Source organism: Chiloscyllium plagiosum, chromosome 34 (assembly GCF_004010195.1).
Source record: "Chiloscyllium plagiosum isolate BGI_BamShark_2017 chromosome 34, ASM401019v2, whole genome shotgun sequence".
NCBI classification, from domain to species: domain Eukaryota; kingdom Metazoa; phylum Chordata; class Chondrichthyes; order Orectolobiformes; family Hemiscylliidae; genus Chiloscyllium; species Chiloscyllium plagiosum.
In genome coordinates this window covers 5,193,479-5,214,930 of record NC_057743.1, presented here as the reverse complement: position 1 = coordinate 5,214,930, position 21,452 = coordinate 5,193,479, and the positions used below count along the sequence as shown (strand labels likewise).

The 21,452-nt window shown below is 38.7% G+C and overlaps 1 protein-coding gene across 6 annotated transcripts in view; it reads left to right on the top strand.

Annotated features, from left to right (window-relative positions):
- usp48 (ubiquitin specific peptidase 48) overlaps positions 1–21,452 on the top strand; it is a 156,365-nt gene that overhangs the window by 78,973 nt on the left and 55,940 nt on the right. For 4 of the 6 annotated variants that reach the window (XR_006309253.1, XR_006309251.1, XR_006309254.1 and 1 more), the window contains 5 exons: positions 8,278–8,392; positions 14,789–14,931; positions 17,621–17,695; positions 18,779–18,903; positions 20,449–20,574. Coding sequence is in view for 2 of the 6 variants with exons in the window: in XM_043675525.1 (XP_043531460.1) it covers positions 8,278–8,392; positions 14,789–14,931; positions 17,621–17,695; positions 18,779–18,903; positions 20,449–20,574 (584 nt within the window). In the remaining 4 variants the exon portion in view is untranslated. The remainder of the gene's footprint in view (positions 1–8,277; positions 8,393–14,788; positions 14,932–17,620; positions 17,696–18,778; positions 18,904–20,448; positions 20,575–21,452) is intronic. The other 2 variants (XR_006309252.1, XM_043675526.1) reach the window with 1 other exon arrangement.

Here is a 21,452-nt window from a genome sequence, read left to right as displayed (position 1 = left end):
TCTGTCTTCTTTCAGCTAGCCAATTTCTGATCCAAACTGCTAAATCATCCTCAATGCCATGCCTCTGTATTTTCTGCAAAAGCCTGCTATGGGGAACCTTATCAAACACTTTACCTTCATCCACCTGTTTGGTCACCTTCTCAAAGAACTCAGGGCACGACCCACCCTTCACAAAACTGTGGCGACTATCCCTAATCAAGTTATTTCTTTCTAGATGATTATAAATCCTATATCTTATAATCCTATCTCTTTTAGTCCTTTCCAATGCTTACCCACAGCCAAAGTAAGGCTCAGTGGTCTATAATTACCAGGGTTGTCCCTGCTCCCCTTCTTGAACAAGGGGGCAACATTTGCTATCCTCCAGTTTTCTGGCACTATTCCTGTAGGCAATGATGACATAAAGATCCAAGCCAAAGGTTCTGCAATCTCCTCTCTTCCCAGATAAATCCCATCTGCCTCAGGGGACTTATTAATTTTCATACTTGCGAGAATTGTCAGCACCATCTCCTTATGAATCTCAATTCCGTCTAGTCTGATAGCCTGTATCTCAGTATTCTCCTCGACAGCATTGTCTTTTTCCATACAAAAGATATTCATTTAGTGCCTCTCCTGTCCCCTCGGACTCCACACACAATTTCCCACTACTGCCCTTGACTGACCTTCATTTTAGTCAAAAGTGAGCACTACTGGAAACCAGCGTCTAGATTAGAGTGGTGCTGGAAAAGCCCTTCATTCCTGATGAAGGGCTTTTGCCCGAAACATCGATTTTCCTGCTCCTCGGATGCTGCTTGACCTGCAGTGCTTTTCCAGCACTACTCTAACCCTGACCTTAATTTTACTCTAGTCAGTCTTTTATTCCTGACATATCTATAGAAAGCTTTAGGTTTTTCCTTGATTCTACCTTCCAAAGACGTCTCATGTTCCCTCCTGGCTCTCCTTAACTCTCTGGTTAGGACCTTCCTGGGTAACATGTAACTCACAAGTGCTCTAACTGAGCCTTCACGCCTCATCCTAACATAAGCCGCCGCCTTCCTCTTGACAAGAGATTCAACTTAGCGTCATAGAGATGTACAGCATGGAAACAGACCCTTCGATCCAACACGTCCAGATATCCCAACCCAATCTCATCCCACCTGCCGGCACCTGGCTTTATTAAACCACAGCTCCCTTGCTCGATCCCTTTCTCCGTCCTTGACAGGTACATATTTATCAAGAAGCTGCTTCTCTGGAGAAGAGAGTGCTTGTTGGTGAAGTGATAGTTGTCACAACGTTATGTAAAGGTTTGATGGGTGGGATATAGGAAAGCTGTTTCCACTTGGGGAGAACAGAACTAGTCATAAATATGAAAATAGTCACTAATTAATCTAGTAGGAAGTACAGGAGAGGTTTCAGTTTCCATAGAATTATTGGAATATGGAGTCCCCTATCACAGCACGTAGTTGAAGCAACTAGTAAAGATTTATTTCTGGGGAAGTCAGATATATGTGAAGGAGAAAATAGATTAGCTGAAGTTGGATGAGTGGAGGTTCACGTGGAACATAAATGCTGTGGGTTTGTTTAGTCTGTTCCTGTTTAAAATTGTATGTTAATTTCCTTTCTTTAGTTTTTCCAAAGATGTGTTTCCAATTTGTTTTGACCTTTTTTTTTACTACCTTTGGCATTACTTTCTTTTCAGTTTGAAAAAACTTTTTATGGTGCACAAAAATGCTGTATTACCCCTGCTGCATTTTCAAAACTTTTTTTTAAGCGTTGCTCATTGGCATGTTCCAACCCCCCCCCCATGATTCTGTATTGCTTAGAGTTGGGCATAGTAGATGTAGCTTATCATTACCCTGTGTGTCTCAGTCTGGATCCTGCCTCACTGCAGCTGCAAGCTTCTCCCATGAGTTAAAATTTAAATGCGGGATTGCAGCAGGGAGGATCCTTACAGTATTTAAACCTACCAGACATGAACTTAAATAAATTATGAAAAGTTGCCATGAGGTACAGTTCATTGTCTGAACATTTTGTAAATCCATATCAAACTTTGTTTACCTTCGGTGATAACAAATGGAAGTGGTGTGTGGCACCCTTTTCCAGATATTTTTGCACACTCACCGAAAACAGAGAAGCCGATCTCTGAATTTCCACTGCAAGTTCAGTAGAAGTACTAATCTGCAACCATTTTACACCGTTGTTACATCTGTTGAATTAATGTGCCCGAAGATCATCATAAATATAGATAGCTCTTTTCCTGTGCTCTTGATTTCTTGACTCATAATTTACAGACATTTTGGTGTGTTTTCCAAGCTCTGCAAGCTGCCTACTATGAACTGATTCAAGGAATGGCAGCCCTTTAGGTGAGATTTGCCAGCTTTGGTGAATTTAGTTGATCTACACCCATGTTGACACTGTCAAGTAGTTCATTGTTTCCAATCGGTGTTTTTCTTTCAAAACTCATTATTGTCATCCCATTCCTCCCCTCCAGTCCTAAGAGAAACCTCACTCACACCTTCACTAGGTGCTAACACTTGAACAGTAGAATCATGTCAAGAAAAAAATTTGATATGTACTTGTATTCTGTTCTCGGAACTAATATGGAAAGTTATTATTTGCTAATAACTGCACCTTTCTTGAGTTTTAGGCCAAGGTACTACCATCTACAATTTGGCAACCTTCAGCTCCACTTTTGCTTTCTTTGCTGAATAAATGTCATGGAAAAGATTCAGCTGCTCCCAATTGAAATGGATTTCATGCTCTTAACAACATGATCTTACCTTAGATGAATTCAAATCAGTCAGCTTGAGGAACATTTTCCTTTCATTCACATCCGTCTGAAAATGGGGACAGGAGAGAAGAGAACCTTTTTCATTTGGTGTCAGGAAGAGGTCGGAAGTAATTGAGACATTGTTTTCAGACTGGTTAAAATTTTATTTAAAAAACGTTAGCATGGTGTTAGCATTTGAGTCAACTTTAATCTGTGCAGAGTATTTACCTGTGGGTCAGCAGCCAGCTCTCAACATCTGAGAGAGTTATTGTTTTAAAATCGAGTAGCCAGCATGTTATGAAACTTAATAGTAAAATTATTGTCTCAAGGACATGCTACAGCTGGGAAACTTGGTATCTTTCATTGGGTCGGAGGTGGTGTAGAGTATATGCGAAATTCAGTGTGACAATAAAGAACATACAGTACCTTTCATGTTGTCACTGAATAATATTTGAAAATATATCTTGTCCAATGTCTTGACCCCACATTCAAACTTTCTTAAATATTGTTTATTTAACCTGGGGGACATCAGCTAATAGTATAAATCTGGCAATTCGCAAAGATGACTGTAGGGAATGGATAAACCACGTGGCAGTAGTAACAGTCTTAAGAGTTTGGTGTCATGTTGAGTGAGCATTGCTCTGCATCAGATCTGTGATATTGGTCTTTGAGTTGCTCAATGTTGACCTAGGCTGATAAAATATAGTGTAATTTACTAATAAATGACATAAAACATTTTCCATTTTGTTTTAATTTGTCTTGACTGTGATTGGGAGTTTGTGCCATGTTGTTGTGGTTCTGTTCGCCGAGCTGGAAGTTTTTGTTGCAAACGTTTCGTCCCCTGGCTAGGCGACATCATCAGTGCTGGGTACCCAATATACCAACCACGACAGCGGACAGCTGAAAAAAGAAGCGCTTCGCAGGAGGCTCCCAAGCACTGATGATGTCGCCTAGCCAGGGGACGAAACGTTTGCAACAAGAACTTCCAGCTCAGCGAACAGAACCACAACAACGAGCACCCGAGCTACAAATCTTCGCGCAAACTTTGAACAGTTTGTGCCATTGCAAAGATTTATTTTGACAAACAGAATTAGATGCAGCTATGATTAATCATGATTAGATTAGATTACTTACAGTGTGGAAACAGTCACTTCAGCCCAACAAGTCCACACCGACACACCGAAGCGCAACCCACCCAGACCCACTCCCCTATGTTTACCCCTTCACCTAACACTACGCAATTTAGCATGGCCAATTCACCTAACCTGCACATTTTTTGGATTGTGGGAGGAAACCCACGCAGACACTGGGAGAATGTGCAAACTCCACACAGAGAATTGCCTGAGGCGGGAATTGAACCTGGGTCTCTGGCGCTGTGAGGCAGCAGTGCTAACCACTGTGCCACCGTGCCGCCCATAGATTAAACAAAGTGAGCCTTCTTTTCTGTACAAATGACTGCCATAAAACATTCTCTCTCACCACATCCATTCTGAACTCTCAATTTGTGCAACTGCATCCTGCCTTTTGCTTGGTGTCTCTTGTCCAGATCCTCATCCATTTTTTTGGAGTCTCACCCAAATTGTTTGCCCTTCAATCTGAAGCTCACTTTTTCATTATGATCTATCTTGATGCTTTTCCCATTTATTTTCTGGCCACCACCATCTTATCCAGTTGTCCTTGCTAGCTAACGTTCAATAGAACTTCTGAGACTATTTTCTCTTCAAAACCATTGTTGTCATTTTCATGCTAAAGAAATAGTTTTAATCCAGTCTGTCTAATATTCGCTCTGTCCTGAACTCCCTTTCCTCATTTTGTTCGGGCAATTGTGTTGTAGCTTTAAGCTTAAAGTCTTGCAAGTTCAGTTTGTTGAGTATTCTGTGTCATAACCATAAATCAGGAATCTGTGCCCATCTCCAGGTTACGTGGGAAATTGTGAATCCAAGTGACATCAACTATGGGATTGTTGATTGTTTCATCATTTATTTTGACTTCTGAGTTGCAAAAAAGGTTCCCAACCACTTTTTATCTGTGAATATTTCTGGTTCCCTGCAGCATCAGAGTTCATCTTCACTGCATTGATTTAGATTACATTAGATTACATTACAGTGTGGAAACAGGCCCTTCGGCCCAATAAGTCCACACCGACCCGCTGAAGCGCAACCCACCCATACCCCTAACCTAACACTACGGGCAATTTAGTATGGCCAATTCACCTGACCTGCACATCTTTGGACTGTGGGAGGAAACCGGAGCACCCGGAGGAAACCCACGCAGACACGGGGAGAACGTGCAAACTCCACACAGTCAGTCGCCTGAGGCAGGAATTGAACCCCGGACTCTGGCGCTGTGAGGCAGCAGTGCTAACCACTGGGCCACCGTGCATTGGTTTCAACGTTTTTTTCCCTATTCGCAAGCATCAAAAAAGGATGCCAGGGCTGTATGGAGCTGCAGCATAACCTCTCAGCTGTTAAACTTAATCCTCCTGCTAATGAAAACCAGCACACCATATGCTGCCTTAATAACCCAATCAACTTGGGTGGCAACTTTGAGGGATCTGTGGTCATGGACCACAAGATCCCTCTGTTCCTCCACACTGCCAAGATTCCTGCCTTTAACCCTGCATTTTGTGTTCAAATTTGACCTTCCAAAATGAATCACTTCACACTTTTCCAGGTTGAACTCTATCTGCCACTTATCAGCTCAGCTCTGCATTCTGTCAACGTCCCGTTGTAACCTACAATGGCCCTCCCACACTTTCTACAACTCCACCAACCTTCGTGTCATCGGCAAACTTCCTCATTCCAAGTTATTTATAAAAGTCACGAAGAGCAGAAGTACTAGAACCGATCCCTGCAGAACACCACTGGTCAGAGTTCCAGGCTGAATACTTTCCATCTACCGCCACCCTCTGACTTCTATGGACCAGCCAATTTTGTATCCAGACAGACAGGTTTCCCTGTATCCCAAGCCTCCTTAATGTCTGAATGAGCCTACCATGGGGAACCTAATTAAACGCCTTCAGTTTTGGTCATCTCATTATAGGAAAGATATGGAAGCTTTAGAGAGGGTACAGAGAAGATTTATCAGGATGCTGCCTGAACTGTAGGGCATGTCTTATGAAGAAAAGTTGAGGGAGCTAGGGCTTTTCTCCTTGGAACAAGGAAGGATGAGAGATGACTTGATGTAGGTGTACAAGATGATGAGAGGCATAGATAGAGTGGATAGCCAGAGAAGGTTTCCCATGGCTATCATGAGGGGGCATAATTTTAAGGTGATTGGAGGATGGTTCAGAGGAGATGCCGGGGTAGGTTCTCTACTCAGAATGATGGGTGCGTGGAATGTACTGCCAGCAGTGGTCGTAGAGTCAGATACATTAGGGACATTTAAGCACATAGTCACATAGAAGTTGGTACAATGAAGGGTATGTAGGTTATTTTGATCTTAGTAGTATAAAAGATCAGCACAACATTGAGGGCCGAAGGATCTGTACTATGAACAAGAATGAAATAACAGTATGGCCTTTTAAATGAAGCTTAAGTTGTCTTCAGTTCTTATCACCCTGAGTAATATTAAGGGACTATATCTGTTAATTAGGTAGATATAGTGTATATGTTCCCAAATGTCTGTAAATTAAGTATTATTATATTTTGGTTTCTGCCCCATTGGAAATCTCTTAGTTACTGTTGTAATGATCTTAATGCGTAAGGAATGTCTATGGAAAGACAGCATTGTAAAACATTAAGCAAAGTAGATCTTGAAGCTGTTTAGTAAAGAAACCACAAGCTTGAAATCTATAATAGAACCAAGAGGAACTATCCAAGAGTTGTACACGTGTCTTTTCCCATAGCCCTGAAAATTTATTTTGTTCAAATATTTATCCAATGACCTCTGAAAAGTAGCTATTGAACCTGCATTCGCTTCACTTTCAGATGGTGCATTTCAGATTTTTAAAAATATTTTTTCTTATGTTGCATTTGGTTCTTTTGCCAAACACTTTAAATCTGTCTCCTTGAGTTAAGAATCTTCCTGCCACTAGAAACCATTTCTCCTAATTTATCCTATTAAAATCATTCATAGTTTTGAATATCCTCTGTGAAATCCACCCCCACCCTCAACAGCATTCTCAACCTTAAAGTTCTCCATGTTTGGTGAAATTTTAGCAAATTGCTTCTGCACTCTTTCTAAAGTGTAGTGTCCACAAATGACCTTGATGCTCTAGCAGACCCTTTAAAATTATTTTATCATGTCTAGCATAATTTCCTTGCTTTATATTCATGCTTCCATCTTAAGCAGCCAAGAATTGTCTTTTCAACAGCTTTCTCAACTTGTCTAACTATCTTTAAAGATTTAAGCCTGCATACCGCTGTCTCTGTTTCTGCCCCCTTCCCTTTAAGATTTTTGCGTGCAGTTCAGATGATTAAAATGAATGCTAAGAGAAGTTCTCCCAAGTACATTCCCTGTGGCAATGCCTCCAACTAGTTAGGTCCACTTGCCAACCAAAAAGCATACTCTTATGCAGTATACACATGATGCTTATGCTGGTATTTCTTTCATATTGTCATAATGAGTGCACGGTGAAAAATCTGGACAAAATGTGTCTTCAGGAAAACAACAGAAGTTCTATTATTGGCATTTGGAAGGAGAAAATGAAATGTTTTACTGGCTGTTTTGGTTGCAATGAACCATTTGCAATAACCTCTTTCTAACTTTTGGGGCAAAATTTCAGCCTTCTACTTAGGTGTCTTCATTGTTTTTCTTTCCCTTTGTTTTGTGCACATTATACTAGATACAAGAAAGTTTAAGGAATATAGAATGAAGAGTAACCCATTTGCTAGTGATTAAAATTGTATTTCGATTGACTATTATGAAATAACAAACTTGCATACGTGTATGGTACTGTCTTGAACATCCTTGGGAAGCTGACAACCAATTATTTTTATTGATCTATTTGTTTGGATCACAACAGTTTTCTGCACTATATAGAATCCTGTTGATCAAGCCTGGTATATGCTGTATGTGGTTCTTGTGAAGCGCCAAAGCATGTTGTGCTAATCAACTGAATATTCCTTGCAAGGCCTTATTAAGCATGTACCTGAACTTTATGGGCAGGGTGCAGGGAAGAGTTGAAGTTGAAAATGTGGCTAAGCAAACATGTTGTATGATGATATTCCAGCACCTACTTTAATGTTCTTCCTGCCTGTTTCATTTCCACAGTAATCTACTCAGCCCCTGTTCTATCTCGTTATCTGCAGTTGAGTTTTGCCTGCTTAACAACTGTACCCTGTTTTGTAATGCTTTTAATATTTTGGGCATCCAGTTGAGCTATAATTCTGTATTCTTGTGTGCCTTACCTTTACCAAGAAAATCCTTTGTTAAACAGCTGGAAGCATCTTTTGAGATAAATATAAAACACTAAAGTTAATTTGGATGTGACTATCAGTAACAGTCTTAGTCTTGTAACAACAAAATAAAAGTAAAAATGTTGTAAATTAACTATTGCTGAATAAAATATATTATTTTCTTATTTTTAGCTACTGCTTTATGTAGAGATTGTGTGGTGGAAAAATGCAGGATTCTTAGATTAAAAAATCAGTTAAATGAAGATTACAAAATCATCTCCAACTTGACCAGGACCACATTGCAAAGGTACTTTGTTTTGAAACCATCATTCAGCTTAAATGGCAAGAACTTGATTCTAATCATTTGAAAGTTAGTTTGTCCTTTAATGTTGATTTTGGTGTTGTTCTGTTAATCTATTTATTTTAGAATTTCTAATGCATTCTGTGACTTTGTGCTTGCTTGCATGTATTTATTATCATTTATTCTTACCTAGTTTCATCTAACTAGTATTACTAAATTTTATGTTAGGTAGCTATTTGCAAGGACAGATTATGATTTTGAGCAAATTGAGTCTATACTATTTAAAGGTTAGCAGAATGGAAAATGATCCTATTGCAACATTTGGATTCTGCAGGGTCTTGGCAGGGTAAATGTTGAGACGATCGATTAATCTAGAATTAGGCATTAGTTTCAGAATAAGGGTCTCTCGTTTAAAGCTGAGATGAGAAATTTCTGTCGGTCATGAAACTTTAGATTTTTTTTTTAATCCCAGAGAACTGTGGAAGTTAAATCATTGAATTTATCCACTGCTGGGAGATTCTAAATTATAGGTTATTGAAGGTTAAGATAAACAGCAGGCAAGTGGAGTTGAGGTCAAGATTAGCAAGGGTTTTATTAGTCTACTGCCCGCTTCGATTTCTTAGATTTATTATGTTCTTTCGAAGTTAAAAAGCAGACTACCCTTAGAGCATCAGGCAATATTTAAAATTATCTTGGAACAGAAACCTTCATGCCTTGGCTACTAAATGTATCACAATGTGAATACCTGTTCTGACATTATTAATAGATTATCTGTCATAGTTATGATGGTTTTTGGGCATCAGATTTAATGCTATTCATTTTTAATGTTGAGGATCAGCCAGTGATTTGGATATCAGAACAAGGAAGCTAGATTCTTAGTGAAGTTGAGAAAGCATTGCGGGTAGTCAGATTTTGAAGTAACTTCTTTCAGGTGTTGAAAGAGGAAAATAGATTGCCAACTTCAACAGGTATATTAAAGAGTATTATCAATTACACCTGCTTGGACAGCAAGAGGGCAGAGTACATGGACCTTAGAATTTTCTGTGATTCATTGTGTACTGCCAAAAGGCTTTAATCCCTGGACATTGAGTTGAAGTGATGCTTTATAAGTTGTTGTGAACACTTGGGATGGTCCTATACTTTATTAAAGATGCTTTGCTGCTGGGGGTTGTCACTTTTCTCCATTGGCACTTGCAGCTGCAGCTGTGTTCACCCATCTCCTCATTCTTAGGAATGAGATTTTTGGCTTGAATGCTGTGCAAGTTACTACACCGGTGTCTTTATCTGCTGCCTTTTGGAGCACAAAGTGCTTTCACTTAATGCCTGATTTGCTCTTGCATCTTTGAAGGAATGTTCCATCAAGAGGGAAGGAAGCCTGAGAGACGTTGTCACTCAGGAGACTCGAGGTTTCTCCAGACACACTTTTCCAGGTGATCATCGTAGGGATTTAACTTCTTTCTTTTCAACTTGTAAGCTTGTAGATGAAATACATTTTTTTTTCCATGAGTTGTGACTATCAGCATTTCCTTGTAGGATTTTGACATTTTACTATTAAAACAAAGTCTTGGAACCTAATAAAGCATGATATCTAATTCACACCTTATGATTGTCACATCAGTTCTGATTTCGTGTCTCCTCATACTCCTGAAAATTGACATAAAGTACAGATTATTCTTCCAATTGGGTGTCCAAGATCCTGATGGAAGAGAAAGTTTAACATTATTTTGCAGTCTAAAACCAAGAGTAATGCCAATCATAACAAGATTTTTGGCCAGACTATGAAATAGTCATATTTGTTTTAAGAACAAGTCTTGCCAGTGTACTCGTGAATTAATCCCATGAACAAACCCATGAGTAAATACTTAAAGCAGTGAAGAAATAACAGTGGGCTATTTGACCTCTAGAAAACCTATTCTGCCACACTGGCTTATATTCTCTATCAACTTTACTTTTCTGCCTGGTCACTATATCCCTTGATTCCCTTAATGTCCAGAAATTCTTCAATCTGGAATATCTTGAATCAACTCATTGCATATTTACACCCCTCTGGGTAGAGCATTCCAATGGTTTGCAACCTTCAGAATGCATGGCACAAGTTAGTTTACTTTTTATCCCCTATTGCTGATATTGATTGTTTCATCATAATGCGTGCATAGCTAGAATTTGAAGCATTTTTAATGCTACAGACATTGGAATTCACTTGTTTTTTTTTAAGTTGGGTAATGTGAGACCAATGACAAAATGAGAATTTTTAAGACTAAAGTATTTCAGCTACTGAGTTTGAATGAAGAAGCTTTATCCAAAGGAGAAGACTAAGCTTCTATTGACATACAGTCTGATTGAAGCATTTAATTGTAAATTGCGCTCTTTCTTGTTCTGTATCACATATCCATGTCTTGAAGTTATTGCTTCAGGGCAACTTGCATCCTGCTGTCGACCCTCTGAGGTTTATTCTTGCTGTCAGTTTGATAGATTTAGTTTGTGACTGCTGTTAAGCCTTTTGCTTGGCACAGGATAAATAACTGGTGCTGATCCCACCTTTTATGGTTTGAAGTTAACATCTACACCTTTTAGAGTAACTAGTAGCTGGTTGTTTAGTTTGATTCCCATTGCTAAACACCTATATGTATTTGTCTATACGTACAGTGAACGATTTTGTGACTTTTAGATTGTTGCAATCCATCGTAAAAAGCTGCACTATAAGCACATCACTGCCTAATGTACAACCGGTTTCTGTTCACTTTCATGCAAAAAAAAACACTCAGGCCATTCATAATGTAAGTTATCTGACTTTCATGGTTTAAAGTGACTGGAAACTAAATCTTGTTGAGCTTAATTTTGAACTTCCATCCCATTGTCAAGAACTTATCCTCTCTCACAATTTGGCTTCTGCCCACCTTGCTTCCAACTCCTGAGTGTAGCACAAGATTCCGCCAAGGAAATTTCAATCATGGGGGATAACTTAACAGAACCTTCTCCCTAAAGGAACAATGAGCAGAATTGGCAAGGAGACTGCAAGAGAATGGCTGCAAAGGAAAGAAAATAGTTTAAACCTGTCAATAAAGACATAATCAATCAGCACATGACAAAAGAACTTGAAATCAGTCAAGTAATGGATTCCTTGCAAATGAATGTGGAATCTCTAGTTTAAAGCTACATAAATTCAGAAGCTACTATTGAGGGAAAAATGAAGTGGGAGTTATTGCAATAATCACCATTCACTTGTTACTTTTAAGTCTGAGATGCGCTGAAAAGAATAGCAAAATAGAAACCCATTTTGCTCTGACCTCACCCAGACTGTTGAAGTTGTGTTTGGGTGATGACTTTGTGTGGAAGTGTCAGTTATTTTGGGGGGGAAAATCATTTTAACATGGAAACAGGAGTAGGCTGTTCCGCCACTGAATTAGATCATGGCCGATCATTTACAGGAGTAGGCTGTTCCGCCACTGAATTAGATCATGGCCGATCATTTACCTCTATACCACTTCTGTATGCTATTTCTATATCCCTTAATATCACATTTATCTGCCTTTTGTCTTGTGTCAGATTAAACACTGTGGTGTCTAGAAAATTGTTCTGGTGTATTGTGGTTTTAGTTTAATAGAGTTTGCTGATAATTGAGGATATTGATTAATTCTTCTAAATTTACTGCTGTGAGTGTCCGAATGTCCTAGTGATCAACACAACTACAGAAAGTATTGTTACTAATTGACTGCATCACCTAATGGCTGGTGAGAGTGAATACTGAGCTCTGAAATCATAAAAACATAGCCCTCTGTAAAATGTGGAGTAGTGCCTTTGGGGAAAAGAAATTCTAATGAATCGATGTAAAAATGCCAGCCTAAATCTGTTGTTAGAAAGGAATTCCTGGCTAACTACAGGTAAGCACCTTGCGCATAATGTAGGTAAATCGATTTCATGTGTTCAATTACTTCACAAACATCACAAATGCAAAATCTTTTTGCCATTTTCCAAAGTTGGCAGCTTCTGCATGTTGTGTCCAGCATTTGGGTGTAGTGCTTCCTTCATTCCTGAGCGTGTTGACTTTGCAATTATTGCCTTGTCCATCCAGAATGTGATTAGACACAGTTTTTCCTTTACTGTGATACCAGGTGGGAGCCACTTGTTCCTGTTTGCACTTGCTACTATCTAATGAAGCAGCAGTGTTTCAAAAGCTAGTGTTTCCATATAAACCTGTTGGACTATATATAACCTGGTGTTGTGTGATTTTTAATTTTGTCCACCCCAATCTAACACCGGCTCATCCAAATCATGATTACTTTTTTCTCATCTTTTGAAGTTATTCGGATTGGTTGAGCTGCCCAGTTCATATATGTAGTTTCCGTGGTGTTGATTTAGTGTTTTCATCCATTTCCTCACAATTTTAACAGATAAGCAGTGAGTAACAGGAAGTAAATCCTACACAGCCATCGCAGAATACTCACACTTTTCATGCCACCAATAAATGGTGTAAATGTGAATGCCATGCAAATTTGAGTACTGAGATCACAAGCCTAGAATGTCTAGCATTTATTTCACATTTGCTAATCAAGAATGCAATTGCTACATCAGGGCTTCCAATTAGCCACATGTGACTGTTGCTAAACTATTGGACAGCATTGACCTAAGTTATGTGCTCCAGTCTTGTGATAGGGCTTTAATGATTATTTAACTGGGGCATAAATGCTATCTCCTGAGCAAGCTGACATTTCAAATATCTTACATCCTTTGATTTAGGGACACTTTTTGCACTCCTCAACCTTTGATGTGTAGATTTCCTGCTTGGAAATGCAATAGCCTACACACACACTTCAAAGTGCAGATCTGGCTAAGCATGGTGCTGTCAAAGTTGTTAAAGGATACGAAAAAATAGCTAGTTGAATCTGGCTGAAAGGAGAGTTCAGACAACAAAATTAATTGTGATATTTCATTAAAAAATTTTTTATAAATTTTTTTTTCAAAAGTTGTGTCCAGTTCCAAAGCATTTTAAGTGATTTGATTATTTCATTCATAACATATTTGTAGCTATGAAGTTTTTGCACAGAAATGCTTAGATCCTGAGCTGTAGGATTTATTTTAAGATTGTGATTTTTCATGGTGACATATTGCTAATTTTGAATCATACACTAAGGGTAGTTTGTGTGAGCATGAACTGCATTTCATTAGCTGTAGTGTTGAATCCCATTAGAAAATGTATCTTACTAGTAAGCATTGGTTATGTATATACAGAACAATCGCAGTTATCCGAACGTCAATTATCCAAATTTCGGATTATCCGAGCAAGATCTCAAGGTCCCAGAAAAACGTAAACAGTTATCCAAACAATCAGTTTTCCGAGCAAAATATTCGCCACCCATCTCGTTCGGATAATTGAGGTTGTACTGTACAAGAATATAAATTTGGGTGAGTAAACATTCCATGATATGATACACACATGCTATTGTGACCACAAAGTGTAAATTGCAAATCAGTCAACTAGAGTGATGGCTAATGTATGTGGAAGGGTGGTAGATAGTCCAGAATGTGCATGTGATGAGCTAATTGCTATTAAAAAAACTAGCCCAGTTTCATTCCATTGCTTCCAATGGAATGAACATTGGGCACATTTGCTACTGAGTAGGTGAAACATTTTTCCAGGTTGCTTTTTGCAATGAATTTGTATGACACACTAGATTTTGTTCTTTGCTTTCTGAAAGTTTTGGTTTTACATCTGTGCTCTGCATTTGAGTTAAAGCATAGTAGTTATACCTGTTTCTTTTGTGTTGTTGCATTAATTTAACCTCTGTTACTGCCTTGTTTGTAACACAGCTATAGAAAATCATTGTGATTGTAGGGATGTAGCACCCTCAGACTATGCAGGATAACCAGGCTGGGCATGGATTTGCAAGGCAATGCTGATGGTAGCCAAAGAGAATCTCTCAGCTGCAGCACATCACTCCACATTGACTTCATTATGTCACAAGCTTCTTCTGCAGACTCCATTGGTTTGGTGACCTACTTTGTATTTCAGGAAGCCTCCCTCTTTTTGTGGATTTTGCAACTGTGTAGTAGAGAAACACCATATTGCCTCATAACTATGACTTTGTAACCCCAAACATATTCTTCATATTGTATCACCTTCTGAGAAGGACAACATTCATTGATGGGTGACCTTTCCCCTCTTTTTTGACCCAAAGATGCAGACAATTAACAGCTCTCCAAACACATTACAGTAAGTCACGTGCGTGTGCAAGTAATGCCATAGTTTACTTGCCCTATGCTCTTAGTGGCATTTTTTGTTTTTATTATTTGAACTTGAGTATGGTATTCTCCTGCCTTACACTAGGAACTGCAGCTGAAGTTTAATTACTAATTAGATGCTGTGCCTTTTCAAAGGCTAACTAATTGTCACCTCTTTTCTAGCCATGAAGGATATTGGGTGGGAAAAGCCTCACTTCGAAGTTGGCGTCAACTAGCACTAAATCAGTTGGATGGAAAGGAAGATGACCCAGACCACACTGATGGGAAAAGCAATGGAGAAGGCCTAAACAATTTGCATGCCAAAGGTATTTTTCCAAAAGGGATTTAATAAGCGTGCAGCTAATCCAATATCCAGCTAAGTAAGTGAGGTTTTAAAAAGAAAAGTATGGATGCTTCACAAATACGCAGCCACTTTTCCTGCAAATAACATCCGTACTGATTTATGTAGATATGTGGCTCGATATGTGAGGTGATGCATTGGGCAAGGCAAACAAGGCAAGAGAATACAGTAGGACCGTGGGAAACATTGAGGATAAGAGGAACCTGGGTGTGCATCCACACTGATCCCTAAAGTTATCAGGACAGTTGGATAAAGTAGTTTCAAGAAAGCATGTGGGATACTTGCCTTTATTAGCTGAGAAATAAAGTTTAAGAGCAGTGAGATTCATAGGATCATAATGTACAGTAAAGCAGAGGCCTTTCGGTCCGTCAAATCTGTACTGCCAAAAATATAATTACTACTTACAAGTCCCACTTTCCCACACTAGGTCCATAACCTTGAATGCCACGACACTTTAAATGCTGTCTATGTACTATTAAAACATTGAGGTTTTTTGCCTCAGCTTATCCTCCCAAGCAATGCATTCCAGACCCCTTTCACCCTCTGGGTACAAAGAAATTTCCTCCAGTCCCTTATAAACTTCCTGTCTTTCATTTTAAAATTATGGCCCCTTATTATTAACCCTTCAGCTAAGACAAACTGGATAAAATATTGGCAATGCTACAACTAGAGAATCGTGCAGCTGTGGAATCGACATAATTTTTTTCGGCGTGGGGGAGGGCGGGTAGGTGGCATGGTGGTGGTTGTTGATATGATAGCACTGGAGAGGATGCTGCTTGGGCTGGAGACTTTCAGCTGTGATGAGAGTTTGAGTTTGGACAAACTGGGATTGTTTTCCTCCAAAGAGAGGAGACATGATGAGGTCTATTACATTAGATAGTGTAGATGGGAAGAAACTTCTCTCCTTCATGAACAGATCAATGGTAAGAGGGCACAGATTTAAGTAAAGGGCAGAAGGTTTAGAGGAAATGTAAGGAAAGACATTTCACCCAGAGTGTGTTGAGAATCTGGAACTCTCTGCCTGTGAGGGTGGTAGAGGCATAAGCAATCAGACCATGTAAGAGGTGCAATTGTAAAGGCATACAAGGCAATGGATCAAGTGCTTGAAAATGGAATTAAAGTTAGGTGGGTGTTTTTGACCATTGTGTACATGACGGGCCGAAGGGCCTCTTTCTGTGCTATAGAGCTCTATGATCTTGTGCCATATGTTTTACATCAGGACTAAACAGAAATTTATAGTAATTCAGTGTGACATTCTACACATTGTGTAGGTATTTGCCCAGACTTTGTTTTGGTTCTGAAGACATGTATGTTAATCACACCCACTAAGAGAATCCCTTTGTGGTATTGGATCACATCTGCTCCCGTCTTGTATAAAACCTTATGCTGCCTGGAATGTTGCAAGTTTAGTTTTCCTCATTCTCACTCCACGTTGACCTCATTATGTCACAAGTTTCTTCTGCAGACTCTGTTGGTTTGGTGACCTACTTGTACTTCAGGAAGCCTCCCTGTTTGGGGATTTTGCAACAGTATAGTGGTGAAACACAATGTTACCTCCTAATTATGGCTTTGTAACCCCAAACATATTCTTCCCATCATTGCACCTTTCTCATATTCAGAGAATGCATCTTTTAGCACTTCGAGGAAATATAATTTGTAGAGATTACTAGGATGTCCCCTCCTTCACTGTATTATCAGACTTGTTCTTTTTCATCTTTGAGGTATTTTGTTGAAACATGGTGAGAGCAGTCAAGGTATAACTGTTCTTTGACACTAAAGTGTGTTACTGTATTTTAATTCCAACAATGAGGTGTGTGTGGCTGAGGTGGATGGATAACTGCCTGTGTAATGCTGGGTCTGTTTCCTGGTGGGAATTTACTGAGTAGTAGAGAGGTGTGGGGTTTCAGACAACAGAAGGCATCTATTGGGAGTGTGGAAAATGGTTAATTTCTTTATTCCTGGCATTGTTCGTGGAGGAGGAATCTTGGAAGGACACAGCGAGAGCTCTTTTGTTATTTTTGAATAGCAGCATGGTGTGTTTTAATATTTTAAAGAATATACGTAAATGGAAGCTGGTGCATGCATATGTATTATTGATGCAACCTTAGTTTTAATATCTCACCTATAAGATGATACTTTTGGCATTATAGCATTCCTATTACTGGATTACAAGCTTGCATTGTGTGTTGATGTGGAGCTCAAATCTATCTCTGATCAAAGTAAGATGCTATGTTGTACTTCCTTCATGGAACAACAGTTTATCATGGGTCAGTAAACTGATCTTTTGGAACAAATCATATGTGAGGAAGGTTTTCAGTTGTCTGGTTTTTCACTTGAAATCAGAAAAAATTAACAGAGGTACTGTGATTGCTTTTAAGAGTAACTGAAAGGTGCAAAATATTATTTAGAGAACACTGTTGGAATAAAACACAGTGTATGGCTTGGAAAATTACCATTAGGATTTTAAAGGAAGTTTATGTTGGCTCACTGCTGCCTCATTTTAAGTCTCTGTTATGATCCTTTATGATAATGTTGTGCTGCTTAAGAAAAAGTATCTATTTAATGTTTTTCTGTTGCCTATTTAGTGTAATTTGACATTTATTTTTGTTATGTATGTTTTGGGGGAAATCATCCAACATTGTAATTTGTTGAAGGGGATGACGAGATAATAGGAGAAAAGGATGATGATGAAGACATGAACTTTAACGAAGATCTTGTCTGTCCACATGGTATGTAAGAGAATTTTAATGCAGTGACATTATTTTATTTAAACTTACTTTTCTCTTTAGTTAGCGAGTTGATTATTAAATATTGGACTGGAGTAAAACATTTTCCAGAGTCCCTATAAGATTTTTTTTCTGTTCAAATTTTTTTTGTATCATTTGGCTGGAAATGTGAGCTGATTACGCATGGCAAGAGCAATATGGTATCTGGGATCAATGCTGCATCTTGATAATGAATTAGATTAAAGGATTGAGAAAGAAATGGGAACAACAGAGGCCAATAAATTAGTGACTGAAATAGAGTCAGATCAGATATGAAGAAAAGTGTTAAACCAAGAGGAGAAAAATACATGAGGTAAAAATCCACTAGATAGTTTACATGGTTGAGCATGCATTTGGCAAATAGAAATGTAGGAAATTGTGACCTCATCCACTCTGAGAATGAATAGAAAAACAACACATTATTTAAATGGAAAAAAATTGTAGAACTCAGAGAAAAGGAGATCTGAATATCCTGATCATGACTCCTACTAGTATGCAGGTAGGGCAAATGATTAGGAAGCAAATAGATTGTTGTTTTATAACAAGGAGAATGAAATATAAAAGTACAGATGTTTTGTTGCATTTATGCAGTGCATTAATATAACCATACCTGCACTGTGTGCAGTTGCTGTTATCGTTATTTAAGACAGGATCTAAATGCTTTACAAGTAGTTAAGAGAGGATGTGCTGATACCTGGAATGTTGTTTGTGCGTGCGTGTTTTTCAGAGGAGGTGCTGGCTAGAGCTTATGTTATTGGGGAAAAAGTTGGTGCCGCAGTTCCATTTTGAATGCAGAGCAGGCTCAAGGGGCTGAATGACCTACTCCTGTTCCTAATTTAAATACTTAAACGTTGAATGTTCCCAGGGTACTGATCCAAGAAATGTAGAACTTATATTTTGTCTTCGAAGATGTAGGTGAAACTCCTATATCTGCCGCTCACCGTACGTCTGAAACTTGGAAGGCCTTTGAGGCTCAAAAACGTATCACTATGTTTGTAATTTAGCCAGATAAACTGAGATTTAATAATTCATAAATATTTTCAACAGGCGATTTATGCACATCTGAAACTGAAAGAAGACTTGTGTCTGTTGAAACGTGGCATAGACTAAAGGCTTATTTCCCAAAGTCACCTGAGTTCCCACATTATCACTCGCCTTGTGTACAGTGTCAGGTAATAGAAATAATGGATTACTAAACCAAGCAATGAGCTTCAGTCTGATTGTTTTAAAAATTGTTGGTTTGTTTCTTGCATAGGAACTTCTTCAGAAGAGATTAACAATCTATCCAATTAATCCCTTTCACACCTTAAAAGCAACTCTCACGTGTTGCCCGTAGATATTTTAGCAATGAGAGTCCAATTGTGTTAAATTTCTCCCAAAAAGCAGTAATTCTCATAATATTTTAATAAAGTTCGTTTGCACCTTTGCTATTATGTTTTCAAAATATAAAGAAACTGCTGAGAATGTGGTCTGACCTTCTATATAAGCCTATTCCATTTCTCTGCTTTTTAACCCTTGAGTAATGAATTTTGATGTTTTGTTCAATTTTTCCTGTCGATATTAACCTGTGAAGTGCTTTGTAATTTGTCTATTTTTACTCCTAGGTTCCTTTTATGCCTGTACCTCATTCAGACTCTTACTTTCCATAGATACTTAAACAAAATGCACCACCTTATTTTGCTGTATTGAAATAAGTCTGCTATTTTTAGACAAATTTGACAGATTAATGAATGCTCTTGTAGTTTGTAATAGTCTTCCTCAGTATCAAGTATTCTGTCGCTCCATAGTTTGTGTCATCTTTATGTCTCCGGTAAATATTCAATGCAATTCAGGGACTTCATTCCACATGTTCTGAAAATATCGTTTGAATTATTTTTTTTTTAACAAATTGGACTTTGACGAGTTTGTTTACTTTCCCTCATGTCTCCCTTCTCGGAAGAATGTTAATCTAGTTCTCATGCCACCCTGTGACCTATTTTCTGTACAGTATAATGTTAGTTTACCTGGTCTTTTTTAATGTACCTATGGAATTGTTGTAGAGTTAAATATTTTATATTTTTGTACCACTTGTTTGTTCTTTGCTAATTGCTCTTTTTTTTAAACAGTCAGTATAATCAGAAAGTTTATGGTTTTAAATCTTTTGAAATTAGTTGTGTGTCAAAGGGCCACATGTACTTGCAGACCATACAAATAAACAGTACAAAGCAGGAGGAGTCCATTTATCACGTGGCTTTTTTGAAAGAGCAGTCAAATTATTCCCAACATCCTGCTCTTTTCCCTGAGCTCTGGAGTTGTTTTTTTTTTAAGTATATAATCTTGATTCCCTTTTGAAGATGCTGCTCAATCCTGTTTCCACCATTCCCTCAGACATTGCATCGCAGATCACCATAATTTGCTATATAATAAAAAAAACTCATCCTTTCTGAATTGTCTTCAGTCTGTCCTCTGGTTATCAGCTGTTTTACCACTGATTACCCCTATCAAGTCATTTTTAAGCAGAGCAAATCCAACTTCTCCAGTCTCTTTGCACAGCTGAAAATGCTCATCCTTTCTCTCATTCTTGTAAAATCCCTTCTGCACTTTCCACTGGACTGGCATCATGCTTTGGGAAGGATCTCCAGATTTGGGCACTATGTACCTGCTGAAACCTGATCAGTAATTTATAGCAATTTAGCATCATTTCATGTAATTAACTTTGAGCCTTCTGTTTTGTGGAGAAGGTATTAGAGAAGGAGGGTGAGGAAAATGAGACTCTGAGCAAGATGATGGCAAATGAGCAGAAATCAGCACTTCTATGTCTTTTTCAAGATAAGAATAGACCACTGCTAATCAAATGGCCTGAGGTAAGTAGCTTGGAGAAATCTTATTTATTATTAACTATTTAATCATGAATGAACCAAATTTTTTTTCTGTTTCCATTAAATCTGTCATGTGAAATATTGGTGTATGTCTTGGGTAGCGACTGTAGTTACACAGCTGTGAGAGAAGTGATTCATATTTGGATAAATACAAATATAATAGGATAATTGCTGTAAGACCAGCGTATCTGCCACTCTTCGAAGTAATGCTGTGACATTCTTTGGCTTTTATAGAGTCATAGATGTACAGCTTGGAAACAGACCCTTCGGTCCAACCTGTCCATGCCGACCAGATATCCCAACCCAATCTAGTCCCACTTGCCAGCACCCAGCCCATATCCCTCCAAACCCTTCCTATTCATATACCCATCCAAATGCCTCGTAAATGTTGCAATTGTACCAGCCTCCACCACATCCTCTGGCAGCTCATCCCATTCACGTACCACCTTCTGCGTAAAAAAAAGTTGCCCCTTAGGTTTCTTTTATATCTTCCCCTCTCACCCTAAACCTATGCCCTCTAGTTCTGGATTCCCCGACCCCAGGGAAAAGGCTTTGTCTATTTATCCTATCCATGCCGCTCATAATTTTGTAAACGTCTATAAGATCACCCCTCAGCCTCCGACGCTCCAGGGAAAACAGCCCCAGCCTGTTCAGCCTCTCCCTGTAGCTCAGATCCTCCACCTCTGACAACATCCTTGTAAAATCTTTTCTGAACCCTTTCAAGTTTCACAACATCTTTCGATAGGAAGCAGACCAGAATTGCATGCAATATTCCAACAGTGGCCTAACCAATGTCCTGTACAGCCGCAACATGACCTCCCAACGCCTGTACTCAATACTCTGACCAATAAAGGAAAGCATAC